Source organism: Mastigoproctus giganteus, chromosome 10 (genome assembly GCF_048544385.1).
Source record: "Mastigoproctus giganteus isolate SK-2022 chromosome 10, ASM4854438v1, whole genome shotgun sequence".
NCBI lineage: Eukaryota > Metazoa > Arthropoda > Arachnida > Uropygi > Thelyphonidae > Mastigoproctus > Mastigoproctus giganteus.
Window position 1 is genome coordinate 230,648,059 of NC_143584.1, and position 18,198 is coordinate 230,666,256.

Sequence of the window (18,198 nt, forward strand, 5' to 3'; positions counted from 1 at the left end):
TCGAATTAGGGTACAAGCTAGGGATAGGATACAAAATACTGCACCAATCAACAATAGTAATATCAAAAAATACTTTATTTCTGTCCCATATGTTGAACAGTGGCACAAACAGCTTAACAGATTCTTTAAAGATACCGAATTTAAAATTATAGCTAGGCCTATACGGAAGTTACACACTATACTGAACAATCGCTCGGTTCTTTCGGTGTTCGCAACACAAATTAATGATCTAGTATACAACATTTCTTGCGGTGATTGCGACTCGTCTTATCAGGGTTCGACGCGGTTTTCTCTTAATATCCGTGTAAATCAACACGAAGCCTCAGTTCGTGCTTCTCGTTCAGCAGCGTCAGAATTAGCCTTTCATGCCATTAACGAAAAACATACTTTTTTATTTAACGAGGCCAAAATACTTAACGTTCAACGTAATTATACGCGACTATTAATTGCAGAAACCGTTGAAATTAAATTACACGAGAATTCTGTTAATGTTCGGCGGCCATATTTGATCTCCGATGCGTGGACCTTTACGCGCATGCGCGAAGTCACATAATCACTATTTAAGTTGCAGGTTTAGCCTGATTCGGTAATTTTCATTCCTGTGATCACGACAGTCGGTCGAAAAGCATTGTCAGCTTCAGGAAGGAAAATCGTTTTGAATATTTTCGTTAGATTCTTTTAATTGCGTTAATTTGAATTTTAATTGTTTTGAATTGATTTTGAATTGATTATTTAATTATTTATATTTTACTTTAATTATTTATATTTTACTTTAATGTACCGGTAAGTTGTCGATTTTTTCGTTTTTTCCGTTTTAATTTCTGGAGGGTATCATACGGAAGTGTTCCACGTACTATATTGAGGTAAACTCCTCTTATTAATTTACTAATTCTTCTATTTACTTACACATTTTCAGTGAAATAATTTTTGTTGGTTCTGCCGAAAAAAAGAAACCACATGAACATAGAATCTAAGCATGACACTATTAATTGCTTCCATTTTCTAGTTAAAAATTGATGAAGCTAATGGACTACAATAAAAAAAAAAAAAAAATTGCATTGTTTGGGTAGCATATCAGCATATTCTTTAGTTTTTGATAAAGACAAAAAGTGTGTATTCACAAAATTCTACACAAATAATTACAAGGAGTTGAAGGGAACAAACTTTTTCAAGAGTTCTCATGTGGTTCAGCTAATTACTCTTTAAAAGACCTGAACTATTCTGTCCAAAACTGGGACGATGCTGTATTTATGTTGAGTGTAACTTGTGTGTGAAACTAGATCTATATTTAGGAAGGTAGAGAAAGTTGGAAAAATGAATTGAGAACCAACAATTAAAGTGCAAAACGGTTCTCGCAAGGCACCTGATGGTTCCTGAATGCTTGAATGCTTGCTGCCAGTTTAAGATATTAATGGGAAAATGGTTGTTTTTCTTGTTATTCTGAAGCTGCTTCTATTGTTTTTTTGTCTGCTACATAACTGAGCATCAAATAGGATACTGTTTCTTGTGAAACATAATACATTGCAATAAAACTGGGAGGGTTGGGACAAAATAATGGGCACAGGAAATTGTGATTGAGCTTTAAAATAAATACATTTTACTAATATAGATTAGTGATATATGTAGAACATTGGAAATTACTTATATGGAACTTTTTTTTTTTTTTACAGTTGTATCGAGTGTAAAATTGCACAGGGATGCTTGGCCATTTATTCAGCCTGTTGATGACTCATATGCCCCTGGGTATTATGATGTAATTAAAGTAAGTAGTTTCTATTGATTTTTAAGTAAATATTAATAACTGAATATTTTTTTTGTGCTTCCCATGTAAATGAAAGACAAAAACAGTTTAAAGAAGCGGATTTTTAATTTTGGTTATGATATTGAATTGAGATGATTTTATTTAATATTAAAAGGATAAGTTTCACTGCTTTGACTTCTTAGCCATAGATTAAAAGGTAGAAAATGAGTGGTGCAGGGCTTAAAGCTAGTTTGAATAAATTAATTTCTTTTAATTAATATATGGCAAATGATGAAAAGAAGCAAAGTTATAAAATCAGCAAAAAAAAAAAAAACTATCCACCTCATCTGTCCATTTCTTTCAATTTGTAGTAGTAGTGGTGGCGGCATGTGATGCAAGAAAGCAAGTGTATGAGCTTATGCAGCATCAGCCAAAAAAAAAAAAAAAATAACACCATTCTCTCCAAATGCCTGTCCAGTTCCTCCTTAAATTTATTTAACCTGTCAACTTCCACAACGACAGATGGAAGTTTGTTCCAGCAATTAACCACCTGCTGGCTAAAGGCAAATTTCCGCACATCTATTCTACATCTGTCTTTTCTTAATTTGAATTTATGCTCCCTATTTATGTTCGTAATCTGAACAAGTGGAAGGATCCCATCAGAATTCAGTGTGCTCAACCTATTCAAGGCCTTATATACCTCAATCAGATCACTGTGCAGGTGCCTTCTGCAGCCACTGCAATTTGCAGAACTTAAGCCTCTCTTGGTAAGAGGATCCCTTCATTCTCCTCACCAATCTTGTTGCCCTTCTCTGTACATGCTCAAGTAAATCTACATCCTTCCTAAAATGAGGCCTCCAGACCTGTACTCAGTACTCAAGGCGTGGCCTGACCATTGCCTTATACAGAGGGACAATCACCTCCTTCTCCCTGCTACCAAAATTCCTATATATCATTGACAAAACCCCATTATATATTTAATAAGATTGACATCTAATTAAATATATAATGTTATTGTAATCCTATGTCGTATACTTATATGTTGTCCTGTATGAATTAAATTCTACAGATTTTTCAGAATACAGATATTAAGTTAATATTTACGTCTTATAATAAATTAGGTTCTAAATTTAATTCATACAGGAGAACATATGAGTATATGACACAGGATTACACTATTAGCTTCTATCCCGTTTTAATTCTTAATTTTTAATACATGAATTTAATAAGACAACCATAGAATGGAACGTGCACTTTCCTTTCTTAGGCAAATTTTAACACATTTTAAAGCTCATAATTTAGTAATTTTTTAATTTTAATTATACTTAGTTATGAATAGCCACTTTCTATAATTACTATGTTAAAATTTTTGCACATGTATTCCTACAGGCACAGTTTTTTAATTTAAGTTTGTCTCTTTGTGTGAATGTTGTTTGAGAAAGTGTAAGAGTATAATTGTCATTAAGTTTTTACTCGTGCCATTTTGATGCACCCGTTAAGTTTCATCAAACCAAATGGATTATTATGAGGTGAGTGCTGAAAATTAAACTACGCTATAATTATGATCTAGCCGCTATATCACAGCATATAAGGAATCTTAATATATGATCAGCCATTTTAAGTCTTAAACACTTCAATCATGTTTCCTCACTAGTGTCTAGTTTCCAAGTGCTGCAACTTGCAGAACTGAACTTTGTGGTAAGAGGTGCCGTGCCCCTTTCTGTTCTTGAAAATCTGCTTGCTCTTTTCTGCACCTGTTTCGAGTTATCCTCCCCATTTCTTAAAATGAGGCCTACAGACCTGTATGCAGTACTCAAGATGCAGCAGCCTAACTACTTATATAATGGGATAATTACCCCTTTGTCCCCCCCCCCACTGGCAAAGGCCCTGTATGTCATTGATAAAACCCCACAAGCTGTTTTAACAGCCTATCTGCACTGCTCAGAACTTCATGTTGGACAATGTACAATTACTCCTAGGTCTCTCTTGTTCTCCCAAACTTTGAGTGTGGTGCCACCTAATTGACTTGTTAATCTGGGATTACTGCTGCCCATATGTAGTGCCTTGTGTTTATCGATGTTAAACCTAAAGTGCCACTCTTGAGCCTGTTAGCCTAATTTTTCTAGGTCATGTTGCAGTAGACTTATCCACAAGTGCTGTGTAGACTTAGTTGTGATCCCACCATTGATGTTAATCTAGTAACTGTTATTAAATGGAGCTTTATATAAAAATATTTCAGATATTTTAAACAGGTAGTTCTTAATAACACTTAAGCTGCTACTTTTAGATTAAAAATAAAAGTGAAAAATGTTTGTTAAGTTGGGAAGCATGGCAAACGTTAGGTTTATTGTTGCTGAAATGTTTGGGGTTTTTTGTTTTTTTTTCAGTTGCTTAGATCCCTAAATTTATAACTTAGGAAGACTAACACTTTTTTTTTTTTTTTTTTTTTCTTTACAGGAACCAATGGACATCTCAGTAATAGAACAAAAGATAAAAGAAAAAAGATATTTTAGTTGGATGGAAATGGAACAAGATTTCAAGAAAATTGTATCCAATTGTGAATTGTATAATGGCAAAGATAGTGGTAAGTGTGTTTGGATATTGAAGGACCTATGTTCTGCCATTTTAAAACTTGACAGAATACAGGGTCTGTCATAATTGGTCAAACAGTTAATTGACAGTGTCACTTATTATATTGTTCAGATTAAAATATTAACACTTCAAAAGGTAACAAATCATACCCTTATATTGTTTTATCTAGTCAAGGAAAAAAAACTAGTCAAACTTTTATCATAGGTTGATAATAGATAAGATTTGACTGTTACCAATGAGTATAAAGGCTGAGTTGTGAACTGTCTTGAAAATTCCTTTTGAATGCGATAACATATTCATATGTTACACCCCTTGATGTGGTTGTCTGTACATGATAAGGGAGACTGTGATGCTGCTGGTCTTCCAGATTAGCATCACTGGGATCCAGCGCCCACAACCTATGTTCCAGGCTAATAACATTAATGGAATCTGGTGTTTGCTGTGCACACTGTGGCCTGTGGAAATTCAGAAGAGTGGGATCCTGGTGGTTGAGCGGCCTAGCTCCAACACATTACTTTGAATTCTGCTTTGAAAAAATGGATGGTCCTGCCAGGATCAGTCAGATAGTGGGTTCGCCTGCAAGGGTTAATGTATCAGTGCCATATCCCTACTCTCATGGTCCAAGGTTCACACTGGTGGTGGTGCGGGTATATTGGTGAAAAGGCAGAAAACAAAGTTATATCAGGTCTAACACCTTGTTAAGCTGATAATACATTCTACAAGTGAGAAACCCAAAGCAAAAAGGTCACCCTACTTTATCCAGAAGGGTTAAATCCTGAGTGAAATGCCTTCACTCAGGCAACATCATTATAGATACCAGAAGTGACAAACATTCAGAACAGCTCCTCCAAACCACATTTATTGGGGGAATGTTGATCACAGTTACCCCCACAAGACACTGAATTCATACTGTGGTGTCATCACGGAATGGGATCTCCTTAAAGTTTCTGAAGAGGAAATCTCTTCTGGGTTGAAACCCCAAAGAGTTACAGCTGTGAAACAGATATCCATGTATAGGAATGGGAAGCTTATTTGTTCTAGAAACATCTTCCTAACATTCAATTCACCAATGTTTCCTAATGAGATCAAAGTTGGCTATATCAATTGGCTGGTGCATTTGTGTCCCAAATCCTTTAAGGTGCTTTTAGTGCCAGAAATATGGACACTTGCAAATGGCCCATCATGGAGCCCCAGCGTGTGCTCATGCTGCAAAGGACCATGAAACTACATCATACTCTGCTGAAAAACACCTGCATTAACTGTCAAGGAGATCACCCTACATACTCATGATCAAGCCAGGGGTGGATAGAAGAAAGAGAAATACAAAGACTTAAGGCAGAGCTGAACCTACATGTGCTCAGAAAGGTAGCAGGGAGAAATGCATCAGAACTCAAACAGAAATGACTATCCCACCTAAAGAGTCATTCACTCCCATCACATTCTGCCTGTTAATCTCGCATCACAAAAACTTGTACAGAAGGTTCAATCAGCTGCCACACTCATGTGCCTCCTAATGCTCTACCAATAATAAAATAAATTGCTAGAGAAAAGAATAAAATAATTTTAAGTACCCCATGGTTCTCAGAAAAAATGGTTTGAGGTGAAAGTGGTACCAGACGATTCAATCTTGGAACTCTGTGGAGGAAGAAATGAAGACAAGACAGTGTCCAAAATTCCCCAAAAATGATAAATCCAAGACAGAAAAATAAGCCCTCTGTATTTTGGAAGCTGAATGATGGATCAAACAAGTGAAAATAATGGCTCAATTCCTACAGTGGAATTTTTGTGGATTCCAGCAAACTACTGATGATATCAAGGCCCTCCTGCAAATGAGCCAGTTTGCTATTGCCTGGCATAAGGCAACCATGCTTGCCTTTCCTAAGCCAGTAAAATATCCAAAAGTCTCAAACTATTGTCCTATCACTCTGTGCAAAATCCTGGAGAGAATGTATTTGGAGACAAAAAGCACAGGTTGACTTTGGTCCATTTAATTAGATTGGAAACATCCATCCAGAATGCTTTCTTAAAATGAGAACGTGTGGTGTCTGTGTTCTTTGATATGGAAAAAGCATATGATACAACTTGGAGATTGGATATTTTAAAAGACATAGCCTTGGTCTTAGAGGGCACCTCATTTTTATTAAAATCCCTTTAGTCAACTGGTATTTCCAAGTTTGTGTAGGATCCACACTCTCTTGGCCCAAGATAGTGTGGATCCTACACAAACTTGAATCACAAGAATCAGTTTTAATTGTTATGCTTTTTGCCATTAGAGTGAATTACATTACAGAACAACTTCTGTAAACTGTGCTTCTATGTTGATGATTTTAATATATTTTCTCAATTGTGCAACATTGTGGGTAATTGAGAGACAGTAACATGCCATTGATCACATCACCTAAACTTGTAGGCCATGAATAATGCCTTCAGGGTCCCATTGCAAAAGACCATCTGCATACATTTTTGTCAAGCATAATCTTCACCCTGAACATGAACTGAGGTTTGGACAAAATGCTATTCCAGTAGTATCTGAGACTAAATTTTTGATAGAAAGTTGACCTTTCTAGAAAATATCCATCAACTAGGTACAAAGTACACGAGAATCTTGGGCTGCCAACTGATGCATTTTATTGTGCCTCTATTGTGCAATCTAAGACATATTACAGGTCCCATGTATATTCATCTGCTAGACTTGGCATACTTTAATTGTGGGTTTCCCTCTACCACCAGGAAAGAGAGAATTCCTGACTTAAATTTTCTATATTTATAATATTTCTATTTAAAAAGGGGAAAAAAAAAATCCACTTGAAATCTTAGATTGGTTAAATTTAAAATGAGGCCACAGGCCCTATAGAACAGTAGATCACAATGAGTTAGCATTTGTCTAATTTTACGGATATTAGAGAAGCTCGATTACACAAGTGGTCTTGTCCAACATGTCACAGTATCAAGTTAAGATAATAGGTTTTCTATAATAATTTTTATGATGTCTTTATTTATCCATTAATGATGAATATAAATAGGCACTCACTTATACTTGCTATTAAATCACTGAGTATAAATACATATATAGAGTGGGCTAGCAAATCATGATGCCTTATAATTGGGGATTTTAAGTTTCCAGATATTGACTGAAACTTTTGGGTTGCTCACTCACATAGTAGCTTTTCTGGATTTATCATATGACTGTTTTCTATGCTGGCATGTTAGAGAGGCAAAAAGAGAAAGCAATATGCTTTTATCTGTGTAGCAGTGCTTTTTATGCATTAAGAATCCCGTGTAAAGTAGCCACTAGGTTGAAGTGATTATAGTATATCAATGTGGGATTTATTTAAAGATATAACTATGTCAAAAGTAAAGAGAAAGTGTTTTTTGCTTTCATAAAGGTAATTCAACTGTCAATAGACAGTAATCAGTAATCTTACATACAACCATGAATGGCTGTATGTAAGATTACTGAAGATTTACATAAATTATCAGAAATTTTTGTAAGTTTTGCTTGCCATATGTAGTAGAAATTCTTGAATGTAGAAGTATTAAAATGTGCAGATTTCTAAAATGTTTTGTCATTTGTAAATGACATGCTTTCTTAATCTCTTGTGGTTCACATTTAATTTCTGTTAATAATATGCATATTTATTTCAGAATTCACTGTGATGGCACATACAGTTTGGAGAGCTTTTAGGAAAGCAGTTAAAAAAACTTTTTCTGAAGATGAAGAGTCTCCACAAATTACTGAAAATAAGAAAGCACATTTAATTAACAGAAAAGATGAGGATTATACAACAGAGAGCTCTTCTGTTAGTCCTGACAAATTTGAGGGGAAATCACGTCAAAAGAGAAAGAAGAAGCGACCACCTGGCATGAAAGCTATTGAAGCCCTTGCACATGCTGCTGAAATTGCTTTAAAGGTAAAATATGATTTCTGGATTTTATTTATTTATTTATTTTTTTTTTTTTTTGTGCTAGTGGTGGGAAATGCAGCCTTTGCATTTCCTAAGCTGCTGGCCTCAAATGCCCATGGCAGCAGCTTATTCTGTTTTCCTTTATGGGCTGATTAACAGTCCGTAATGAAAAGTTTTTCTTTTTTTTTTTTTTTTTTTTTTTTTTTGAAATCCAGTCCTAATTCTTCTCTTCAATTTCAGTTTATGTTCCCTAGTTCTAGTGTCATTTAATACTGAAATTTTCAGTAATATTCATTTTACTTTCTCCTTTAAGACTTTTAAACCTAAATTGTGTATACCTTATAAAGCAATGGACTTCAGATATATTGGCTACAGAACTTGTTACTAAGCTCTGTAGTCCATATATCTGAAGTCCTTTCCCCAAGGCCGACCGGGCTAGCCGAGTGGGTAAAGTACCTGCCCGGCAACCCAAAGGTCGCGGGTTCGATTCCCGCCTCGGGCTTGGATCAAAGTACTGCAAAAACCTTGGGAGGTGCAATATGGCCACAGATGCCGATGCGCCAACAACTACCAAATCAATCAATCAATCAACCTTTCCCCAATATGGATGGCTTTTTGCCAATTTCAGTGGGACATTTGGACCTTTTCTTAAGGGGGTCCCACCTTAAAAATGGCATAGCCTCCTGGGTTATGTTGGTTTGGCCTCTTGTTGATATATTAATACATAAATATAACAAGAGCAATGAGATGGTGAAGAGAACAGAGGGGTTCTCTTACCAAGAAAAGCTTCAGTTCTGAAAACTGTGTGGATTGAGCAAGCTCAGTGCTGATGAGATTCTTCTTCTTGCTCAGACTAACATATGTAAGGGACTTCAAATTGAGGAAGGACAGTTGCAAAATAGATGTGCAGACGTTTGCTTGTACCAGCAGGTGGTTGATTGTTGGAAAAAAATTCCATCTGTTGTCATGGAAGTTGATAGCTTAAATAAATTCAACGAAAAACTCTACAGACTACTGGAGAGAATGGATAGGTGAAGTGGGCATCATGATTTTTTTATTATTACTTTTTTTTATTCTCTTCTCTGGTTGATGCTGTATAAGCTTGCTTTCTTGCATTATTTGCCACTGCTAATATAATACTGAAGTGCAATTTTAAACTTGTAAAATGACATTTTGAAAAGTGATCTTTTGAAAGCTTGCTCTGCCAATTTCAAAACTGAAATAATTTTTTTTTATATATATATATATATATATCAAGGATTTTCCACAAATAAGGGAAAGAGGAAAGACATTTTTTCCTTGTTTTTATATTTTTTTATTTATTGAAATAACAGTGTACATTTTTAAAATAAAGTGAAGAAAATAGAATATTAATAAAAAAAAATTAAAAACTGAACACTTTTATGCAGTATGACAGATACCTCTATTTTCAACATCAGACAGTCAACTAATTGTATTCCACTTTCTCTGGCATAATAAAAGTTCACTTTTATTTTCTTTATATTTTGTAGGAATCATTTCCCCCTCCTGGATCTGCCACAGAGTGGTTCTGAAGCATAAAAATTAGAAAATTAAGAATTCTTTGACTTAAATTGTCTTTCACATATTCTATCATAGTTGTTTCCCCAACAAAAAAAAAAAAAAATGAAATCTCTGGCTCCATCTGATTCAACCTCAGGTTACAAAACAAACCAAAAAAAAAAAAAATAATAATAAATAAATAATAAAAAAGTGTTTATAAATAAATGAAATGAACCTTCATACTCATTTTACTTTCCAATTTTTTAAAATTTATATAGCATATTTTCAGGATCGTTTTTCTTTTTCCTTAAGAGTAGCAAACAATATTTGAAGTCAGCCCATATTTTATTTCCATCTGTGGTCATTATTCCTTTTTGCTCATCTGAAGTTAACTTTCTTTTTTGTGGCTTTACAAAAATTCCTCCTTCAGGTTTTGTGACAGATAAACATGGAAATTGAATGTCATAGTATATAAAGAAGAGTTATTCTGTGTTATTATTAGTAGTGGTGGTGGTGGCAGTGGCATATTGAAGCAAGAAAACAAGCTTATAAAGCATCAGAAAAAAAAAAAAATAAATAAATAAAACCCTTCCACATCAACTGATCATCCCATCCAGTAATTTTTCTAGTTCTTCCTTGAAGTTATTCAAACTACTCCCCCCCCCACCAAAAAAAAAAACAACAGATGAATGTTTGTTCCAACAATCAACCACTTGCTGGCTGATGGCAAAAACAGATAGATGCAGAATATTGATGTTTGCAGAATAGATGTAATTGAAGAAATGTTTGCAGAATGGTTGTACATCCACACATCTATTCTGGAACATTGGTCCCAAACAACAAAGGGACAAATAACAAAAAAATTCATCCCTGAGGATAAATACAGTCTACCCAATGCTACCGGCCTAGTTTTCCCCAGGTCTTCATGTTACATATCTGATGACAGGACATGGTACCATCAGAAGTAAACTGGCCACCTTCTGACTAGAGGACAAACCCCCTGTGTGCCTGCTGGTCCCCTGGGACCACATGGTGCACGAATGCCAATACTAAGAGGACCTCAGATTAGTATTAATCACCAGGATTCAATTCATACCGAGAAATAATGAACACCACCTTCTGGAGAGTGCAGAGACTTACAGAGCCTTCTCAGACTTTGCCCTGGCTGTATATGCCAAGAGACAAACTTTACCACAACCACCAAACCCCAACTAGAAAAGTAGCGAGATAAATGACAACAAAAGGAATTACCAACATAGGAGAAAATGCAAACAAAATGACACAACCACACTAGGGAAAGAATGAATTGGGACCCTAAGATCTTATCACCCCACAAGTCAAGAAAACCTAAGCTCTCAATAAAGTGACCACCTTCTGGGACAAATAGGAAAACTGCACATTTTTGACCTCATAACACCTATAGAAACAGCGACCACAAACAGCTTCCTCTCAACCCAACAGTTGACTCAACAACCACAACTGACCCCAAGGAGTGAATTATTTTCTCCATTATTTTCTGTGTAACATTATCTGCAAGATGATGTTCCACAAGAATTAGTGACACCTGACTTAAACCAGAGATGAGACAAAGGGAAATTGATCCCAAGGAAAGGACAATCATATTTGACAAAACACTTAGATGTGACAAACTGACCAACACCACAAGAAAAGGACAACCAAGATATTGGAACAAAGGCCAGGACAGCAGCTGATCACTGCCTAAGCCATACGGTGACCCAGGCTGGACACCTAGCCCAGCCTGCTTCCAACTCCTATCCCTGGCAGAGGAGGTAACTTTTTGTCACCTCCCCCCACCTGCCATCCATACTTCCCTCTGGTGTGGCATGGGCATGCCACACTGCCTAGCAGGGTCATCTGTTCTATCAATCCCTTCTACTTCTACCCCCCCAGTCTTCAGCCTCCCTGCTATTCCACTATTATCTTTCATCTAGCGTATAGCCCCACAGGTCTAAATTTAATAACATCAAAGTTTTGCCTGACCTATTAGGCCTTTTAACACATCTCTCTAGCATTCAACCCCAACCAACAATTTCCTAACAGCAATCTCATTAAGCATTAACGTCAAACACCTAAAAAAATTTTTAGGTCCTAGCCACAAATCCCAGGAAACTAGATGGCAGGAGACCTGCCAGAGCAACTTGTTATGATACTGGACACACCCAGCTAGCCTCCATGTGGTGAGTTATGGGCAACTTTGGGCCCCATTAAGGGTGCCTGACGAACAATAACTGGACAAACAATTGGTACAACACATCACACTGCATAGACATGACACACACGCTTTCAAGTCTCTGCTTGACAGTGTATGTCCTCAATGCAGTGAATACACGTGGAGATGGGAGAAATCCCAGGTGCCATCTGACACGAACATCTTATTCTGTAACCATCTTTCCTTTGATTGAATTTATGTATCCTCATGCGTGTAGTCTGAGCAAGAGGAAGAATGCCATCAGCATTCAGGCTCACTCAGTTCATTCAAAGCTTTAAACATCTCAATCAGATCACCTTGAAGGTGGCTAATTTCCAGATGCTGTAGTTTGCAGAACTGAAGCCTGTTTTGGGTAGGTTCTAAGAGAAGTAGGAAATTACCGGCTCGTTAGTTAACTTCAGTAGTAGTGAAAATCATGGAGACAATGATGAAGGGTGGAATTCAGGATCATTTAGATAGAAATGGAATTCTGAAGGATACTCAGCATAGTTTTGTAAAGGGAAAATCATGTTTAACTAATCTGGTTAGCTATTTTGACAGGGTCACTCAAGAGCTGGACTTGAGGAATAATTTCAACATTGTTTATTTGGTTTTCAGCAAAGCATTTGACTCAGTTCCACATGAGTGGTTACTTTAAAAGCTGGAACAGGTTGAAATCACAGGGAAAATCCTTAAATGGATAGCTGAATGGCTTAAGGGCAGGAGGCAGAGGGTTGTGATAAATGGTTATTCCTCAGATTGGGTTGATGTAGGAAGTAGGGGTTCCCAAAGGATCAGTATTAATAATGGCTGCATGGTCAAGAAAGCCTATGGCTTATGCTGTGCCAGCCACAAAAAAAAAAAAAAACACACCCCAAATAAAACAATGGAAAAAAACAACTAATTATTAATAAAATAAGAAGGAAATTAAACCTATCATCCTATGCATTTCCCTCACCTGAAGGTACTATCCAGATGTCCTTTGAATTTCCCCAAACTGTCAGCCTCTACCACCCATGTAGGCAACTTATTCCAGTAATTTTCATGTATCATTCTATGTATCATCTACAAACTTAGATATTAAGCCTGATATACCCTCAACAATATCATTAATGAATATAGAAAACAACAGTAACTCCAAGCAGTTAACCCTGGTAGAATACACTAATAACATTACGCCATGAAGAGCAGTGTCCATTAATAACCACCCTGTCTTCCACTCAACCATTTATTTATCCAGAGCAGTAATTTCTGTATAATTGTACTGTGCCAATTTGTACTGTAGTCTTTTATGTGCAACAGTGTTCCTAAGGGCTTTCCCAAAATAAAAGTATGATATCAAAATTATTTTCTACATAATTCCTTTGTGACTGCATTGTACTATCAAATTGGTCAGACATGACATCATCAACAAATGTGCTGTGTTCAAAGTATAAGTGCAGTCCTTTCTAGACAGCCTGCATTAATTCTTTAACCAGACTCCATTATTTTCTGTGTAACATTATCTGCAAGATGATGTTCCACAGAAGTTAAGCTAATAGGTACGTAATACTCATGTCACCTATTGATCCCCCTTTGTGAATTATAGATACATTCATCTGTTCCTTTATGGAGGTTCTTAGTCACCCACTCCAGTCCATAAGAGCATCTTTGGATTCTTATAGTTTGCTTACTTCCTTTGCTGCCTCCTTCAGTATAATTGGATAGATCCCATCCACCCCAGGTGCCTTTTTTACATTAAGCTTCAACAATTTCTCTTCCACTTTCCTCTCAGTTATCACAATCATTTAACTCCCTGTTATAATTTGAACTTCTGGCACTCATCTCTCTCTCTCTCTCTCTCTCTCTCATATATATATATATATATATATATATTTTCTTTTAGTGCTAATAAAAGTAAAGAAGTTTTTGCTGCTTTTTTTGTCATTCTTTACCAGAGACTTCTCATCTGCCATAGCTTAGCTTGCCAAACTTCTTTTGTGACTTGATTAGACTAGTTAATATCTACTGTTGGTTTCTATATCAGATGATATGGAATAGTCATCAATATATTGATAAGTTATATGCATCCCTTGTATTTTTCTTCTGTGCTACAAGTCACATCAGTTCACCTGACATCCATATAGATCTAATGGAATGCTGTTTCTTAGTTGGTATGAAAAGCCCTAGTAGCTTTGTTTGATTGCTTCCCTGAATACTTCCCATTTTATAATTTACTGTTGGTAACATCAGATGGTCCCTCTGTATAGAATTTGAAAACTGAGACTATTTTAGTCACCCTTATGAAAGCAAAAGCCCTTGACAGCCAATGTTTTTAAGTAAATCCACATCAGCCAAGTGATCATTGCCACAGAGGGTATTTTTATGAATTATCAGCAATGAAGAATCATTGCTGATAATCAGATAGTATTTTGTATTTCTTCCTCTTGGTGGCATGCTGCTGTCAAAGACTGTCCAATAAAGTGAGTGAGAGAGAGACCAACTCACACATTCCAGTCAATATCTGGAAAGTTAATTTCCCGCTATTAGACATTCGGATTTACTGGCCCACTCTTTTTTGTGTATAGTTGTTTGGTGTACTCATCAGTCATTAGGCCTACAACACACTCATAGTCATTTTTGTTTTCCCAGTGATTGTCACTCCTTGCACTGGCCACACCTTGACAATTATATGCACTGCCTTAGGTTTAATATGCTTCTGTCTTTCTGTACACATTTTACTCCCCCTATTCAAATTCTCCATCCCTTATGTGTGAATTACACCATATCTCTATCCCCACAATGTCTGCATTTGATGACTTGACCAGTACTTCAAATTTCAAATTTATTTACTATTAGCATTAGTAGAGGCATTTGATGCAAGAAAGCAAGCTTATACAGCATCAGCCAAAAAAAAAAAATAAATAAATAAAAAATAACCACTTCCACTTCACCCCTCTGTTCATTTGAAATACCTGTCCAGCTGAGCCTTAAACTTATTTAGGCTATCAACTTCCACAACAAGGGATGGAAGTCTGTTCCACCAACCAACCACCCGCTGGCTAAAGGCAAATTTCTGCACGTCTATCCTACATCTGTCTTTCCTCAATTTGAATTTATGCCCTTTCAGGTGATTATTCTGAGCAAGAGGAAGAATCCCATCAGCATTGAGCATGCTCAAACCATTCAAGGCTTTATACACCTCTATCAGATCACCTCGCTGGCAGCTAGTCTCCAGACACTGTAATTTGCAAAACTTGAGCCTTTCTTCGTAATAGCACCCCTTTGTTCCATTCACTAATCTTGTTGCCCTTCTCTGTACTCGTTCCAGCAGCTCTACATCCTTCTTGAAATGAGGCCTCCAGGCCTGTATACAGTACTCTAGGTGTGGCCTGACCATTGCCTTATACAATGGAATAATCACCTCCTTATCCCTGCTAGAAAAATTCCTATATATCATTGACAATACACCATGAGCTACTCTTGCAGCCCGTCTGCACTGCTCAGAGAACTTCATATCTGCCTGCACAACCACCCCCAGGTCCCTTTCATTCTCTACCACTGTCAGTGTAGTACCACAGAGTTGATACGTTGCTCTGGGGTTGCTGTTTCCCATGTGTAGTACTTTACATTTGTCAATGTTAAACTTCATTTGCCACCTCTCAGCCCATCTGCTCAACCTTTCCAGATCCTGTTGCAGCAGCATGGTGTCAGTAGTGTCCTTGACAACCCTGCCAACCTTCGTATCGTCTGCAAACTTGGACATTAAACTTGATATACCATCATCAATGTCATTTATAAATACAGAAAACAATAATGGACCCAATACTGAATCCTGAGGAACTCCACTAATAACATTAGTCCACGATGAGCAGTGTCCATTGATTACCACTCTCTGTCTTCTCCCCCTCAACCACCCCTTTATCCATAGCAGCAATTTGCCTCCAATGCCACACTGCTCCAATTTGTGCAGCAGTCTTCCATGTGCAACAGTATCAAAAGCCTTTCTAAGATCCAAGTATATAATATCAAAGTTATTCCCTGCATCCAGTTCTTTTGTGACTGCATCATCGTATCCAGTTGAATTGGTCAGGCAAGACTTACCCTTAACAAAACCGTGCTGTGTCCGAGCTATAACTGAAGTCTTGTCTAGATGATCCTGCAGTGCTTCTTTTACCAGTGCCTCCATTAATTTTCTGGGAACAGAAGTTAAATTCACAGGTCTATAATTACTTGTGTCAGCCTTTGATCCTCCTTTGTGAATTGGGGTCACATTTGCACATCTCCAGTCCATGGGTACCTCCCCTGAGTCCAAGGAAGCTCTCATAATTATGGCTAAGGGTTTGCTTACTTCCTTTGCTGCCTCCTTTAATATAACTGGATAGATCCCATCCACCCACGGTGCCTTTCTTGTGTTTATCTTCAACAATTTTTCCTCTACTTTGCTCTCACTTATTACAAAATCATTTTGTTCGCTCTTAGAGTTTAATAAGTTTCTGTCCTCCACTTCCCTACAGAATTCCTCGTGTGACTGTAGATGAAAATACTTATTCAGTTTGTAAGCTATCAGAGCAGGATCGTCAGCGGTCAAACCATCATTATCAAGTGGACTAAAATGATTCATCCCCTTACTTCTAGAGTTTATATAAGTAAAGGAATTTTTGTTTTTCTTTGCATCCTTTTGCCAAAGATTTCTGATAATCTGCTTTCGTTTGCCTAGGCTCCTTTGTGGCTTGATTACAGACTAGCTTATATCTACCATAGGCTTCTGTGTCGCCTGATAATTTATATGCATCCCATGCATTTTTCTTCTCTGCAATGGGTCTCATTAGTTCATCTGATATCAGTTTAGGCTTAAAACTTGATATTTCTTGGTGTGCAATACCTGATAGCTTCCAAGATTAATTCCTTTAATGCTTCCCATTTAGAATATGCTGTTGACATCATCAGTTGGTACCACTGTATAGAATTTAAAAACTGTTTGAGGCCACCATAGTCGCTTTTATGAAAGCAGAAATGGCTACCTTTGCCCCTGATGGTAGTTACATCTAAGTAAATCCCACATCAGTAAATTGTGGTCACTGCAACCTAGTGGTTCCTTTATCTGCAGATTCTTAATGCAGTGAATAATCACTGCTGATAATTATAATCAGATCAAGAATTCAATGATTGAAAATAATCATCGAATAAATCTGCAGAAGTGTTGTTAGTGTGTGAGTGACCAACCCACAAGTTCCAGTCAATATCTACAAATTTAAAATCCCCCATTATAAGACATTCTGATTTACTGGCCCACACTATCTCTGTACAGCTGTTCAATTGTATTAATCAGAGTCATTAGGCCTATAACACATTCCTTCTCTCATTTTTGCTTTCCCAGTGTTTGTCACTCCAGACTGATTCAACATTGCTCCATGCCATTTCTATGGATACTTCCGTTGGCACTGTTCTTCTGATTTGGCTTCTTATAAGTCTGAATATGTGCCTCAGCCAGTCAGCATCCTTTTAAACTCCAATTTCAGCCAGCTTTTCTTCTTCCTCATTTATTCATTCAGTTTCTGTTTTCTGGAACAAAGCTCCCTTCACACAGAAATTCAAGTCTAATGTCAAGTATCTTCTGTCAACTTTGGTGCTGTTCTTCCAGTGTTGTGACCTTGAGGTGATTTGTGTTGATTTAGGCCAGTGAAGTGTTATTTCACATATTTAATGCATACATTATTCTGTATGACTTTCTGAATAGATTTCGTTAATTATGGACTTGACTTGGCAGACAGCTGACTTTCTATCATGAGTTCCTAAGATTACAGCATGTTCCCTTATGGCATTGAATGTCTTCTGACTCCAAACAGAATTCACATAGTAAGTTGCTGACTGTGTTTTCAGAAGTATTAAGTTAAATATTTAACTTTAAATTAATTGCATTTGGAGAATCAATTCACTATACAGTAGTGCTATTCAGAGGATATGTGTGTTTTTTTTTTTTTTTTTTTTTTTTTAACCGAATGGAAATGAAACGGTTTGCAGGGTGTGGGGAACACAATTTTTCATTTTCCCAGTTTCATTGAATATTTAGAAAAATGATGCAATACCATTTCTATCAGTTCCACTTTTTAAATAATGAAAGAAGAAAGAATTTAGGTACAGTGGTCTTTAATTGGAACTGACAAGTGTGCAAGGAAGCTTGAAATATAACATCTGAAGTGATGTTTGGCATCTTAATAATTCCTCATAGCAATGCTTAACAATATTCA

General features: G+C 36.7%; 1 protein-coding gene across 1 annotated transcript in view; it reads left to right on the forward strand.

Moving 5' to 3' along the window:
- LOC150080022 (uncharacterized) overlaps window positions 1-18,198 on the forward strand; it is a 219,187-nt gene that overhangs the window by 158,675 nt on the left and 42,314 nt on the right. Inside the window, exons 12-14 of the mRNA XM_090383335.1 lie at window positions 1,671-1,762; window positions 4,199-4,325; window positions 7,979-8,244. Of these exons, the coding sequence (XP_090239461.1) occupies window positions 1,671-1,762; window positions 4,199-4,325; window positions 7,979-8,244 (485 nt within the window). The remainder of the gene's footprint in view (window positions 1-1,670; window positions 1,763-4,198; window positions 4,326-7,978; window positions 8,245-18,198) is intronic.